The sequence below is a fragment of the Apis dorsata genome, unplaced genomic scaffold (genome assembly GCF_000469605.1).
Source record: "Apis dorsata unplaced genomic scaffold, Apis dorsata 1.3 scaffold_88, whole genome shotgun sequence".
Taxonomy (NCBI): domain Eukaryota; kingdom Metazoa; phylum Arthropoda; class Insecta; order Hymenoptera; family Apidae; genus Apis; species Apis dorsata.
In genome coordinates this window covers 520259-522647 of record NW_006263386.1, presented here as the reverse complement: position 1 = coordinate 522647, position 2389 = coordinate 520259, and the positions used below count along the sequence as shown (strand labels likewise).

General features: G+C 18.1%; 1 protein-coding gene across 4 annotated transcripts in view; it reads left to right on the top strand.

Moving 5' to 3' along the window:
- Nucleotides 1–417: 417 nt before the first annotated feature.
- The window catches only part of LOC102672246 (prolyl endopeptidase FAP), a 9977-nt gene continuing 8005 nt past the window's right edge, over nt 418–2389 (top strand). For all 4 annotated transcript variants that reach the window (XM_031508512.1, XM_006611441.2, XM_006611440.2 and 1 more), the window contains exon 1: nt 418–771. In XM_031508512.1, coding sequence (XP_031364372.1) covers nt 739–771 — 33 coding nt within the window. In that variant the 5' untranslated portion in view covers nt 418–738. The remainder of the gene's footprint in view (nt 772–2389) is intronic.

Below are 2389 nucleotides of genomic sequence, written 5' to 3'. Positions count from 1 at the left end.
TTTTTAAATGAAAATTTTTAATTTAAGATTTTGATTGTTAAAAATATAAATGAAAAAAGAATTTAGAATTATTCAGATCGGATCATAATTATATTTAGTAATAATTAAAATTAAATTAATATATTAATTAGTTATAATGTTATTATAGTTATAATATTATATTAATTATCATAAAATATTATTTAGTTTAGATATTTAATAAGATTTCATCTTTAAAAATAAATATATTGAAATATATTTAACATTTGAACAATGAATTTTTTATGGGGAAATCTTTTAATTGAATATGTTTGAATGTAATATTTTCATGAAAGTTGATAATTATTAATGCCAAACGTTTGATTCATACCAAAATTAATTTAAAATAGAGAACTAAAAAAAAAAGGATAGAACCGCGCAACATTAATATCGCGCAGGCTTCGTTCTTCCAGCATCAACGGGGACAATCTCCATACCTATCAGTACCGAAAATTTTGCACGGTGCAAGGTGGAACTCAAGGAATTGCAGTGTGTCACATTATTATTACGTAGATATTTATCTTCATTCTTTGTTTCTTCTCGTTTCTTGCTTTGTGTTTCTCTTTTTTTTACATATATGTTAGTGCGTGTATATGTATCACGTTGCACAAGGAACTACAACGTTTGTCGTACTTTTGGACGGGATAAACTTTAGCACGATCTTCTGTTGTTTGTCTTTTTAATTCAACAGAAGGATCGAGACATCATTTTCTTTCACCGATGGCAGATCACGATAATATCTACGACGACGAGGTAATTAGTAATTGATTCTTTTGCATTTCCTGTTATATTTTCAATTTCATTTTCTTTGTTTTGAAAGAAAATGGAATATCTTTTTAGTGTTGATAAACTTTCCTTGTATAAATTTAATCGCCAAAATGAAACATGTGATATATAAAGTATAAGTAATTATGACATAAAATGTACGACATGACAAATATTAGTCTTGAATGATAATTTTTTAATGTTAATTAAATAAATATGAAGTTTTGTGTGTGTGCGTGCGTGCGTGCGTGTGTGTGTTATATATATATATATAATTTTTTATAATGCAAATTTTTTTTTCTTATTATTATTAAACGCATCTCAAAATTTTTAAATAGAATAAATTCTGTGCTTCTTAGAAAAAAAATTATATTTTAATAATTGTATAATAAAAATTAGCAAGAATTTATTGATCGTAATTTTGAAATTTTTTTGTATAAAATTGTAATTCAATCAACTTTGTTCATTATAAGAAAAAAATATTTTTTATATATATTTTATTTTATTATTTAAATAGAGAGTTATAAAAACATTAAAAAATTAATATTAAAAAATAATATTAAAATTATAATATTATTTATATTTCAAATGTAATAAAAAAGTATGAAATATAAAAATTAAAATTATTATATTTCAATTATTATATTTATTTGTATAAAAAAATAAATTCAAAAAAATAATTCCATAATTTACTATATGAATTTATAATATTTAATTTAATTTAATAAATTATGTATTTGATAATATAATGAAATATTTACTTATTATCACATGAATGATAATTAATATATGATAAATTAATATTATAAAAAATATATACAACATATAACAATTTTTATTAATGATCAATTGAAAAATTGAAAAATTAAAAAAAGATTTATTTCAATATTTTAAAACTTAAATTTTTTTTAATATTTAATATATTTAATATATTTAATTTTATTTAATATTATTTAATATTATTTATATTTATGTTTTAGAAAAAAACCAATTCTTGTTACAATTAAATATTTAATATATTGTTTGAAATATTTTTAACACAATATTTATTAAAAATATTATAATTTTATTAAAAAAGTATTTATGGAAAATGCGACAGTGAAGTAGTATGTACTAATAAAAAGCAATAGTAAAGTAAGTAGTATAACATTAATATGATTTATTATAAAGCAAACAAATAATAAAAACGATTTCTTGTTCATTTGTTTTAAAAAAATATTAATGTAAATGAATTTAATATGTTTCATTATATCTTATTACATCTTTTTTGTTAATTTAATAATATAATAATATTCATTTTATATTATTTTATCCTATCTTTTTATATAAATTAATTTACAATAATAAAGTTATAAAGAAGATTAACATTGACCTACTGATATACATAATCTAAAATTAATTATATTAATCAATGAATTTTAGTCAATAGATAGTAAATTTTTTCAATAGCTATATTTAAAATTTGTTGTATCATATTTAACAATATTGTATGACTATTTAGAATTTTTATAATTTTAGATTTTATTTTTTTGTAAAATAATGTATAAAATAATTTTTCATGTATGATGTTCTTATATACAAATATAATATTATTATAATTTGTTAT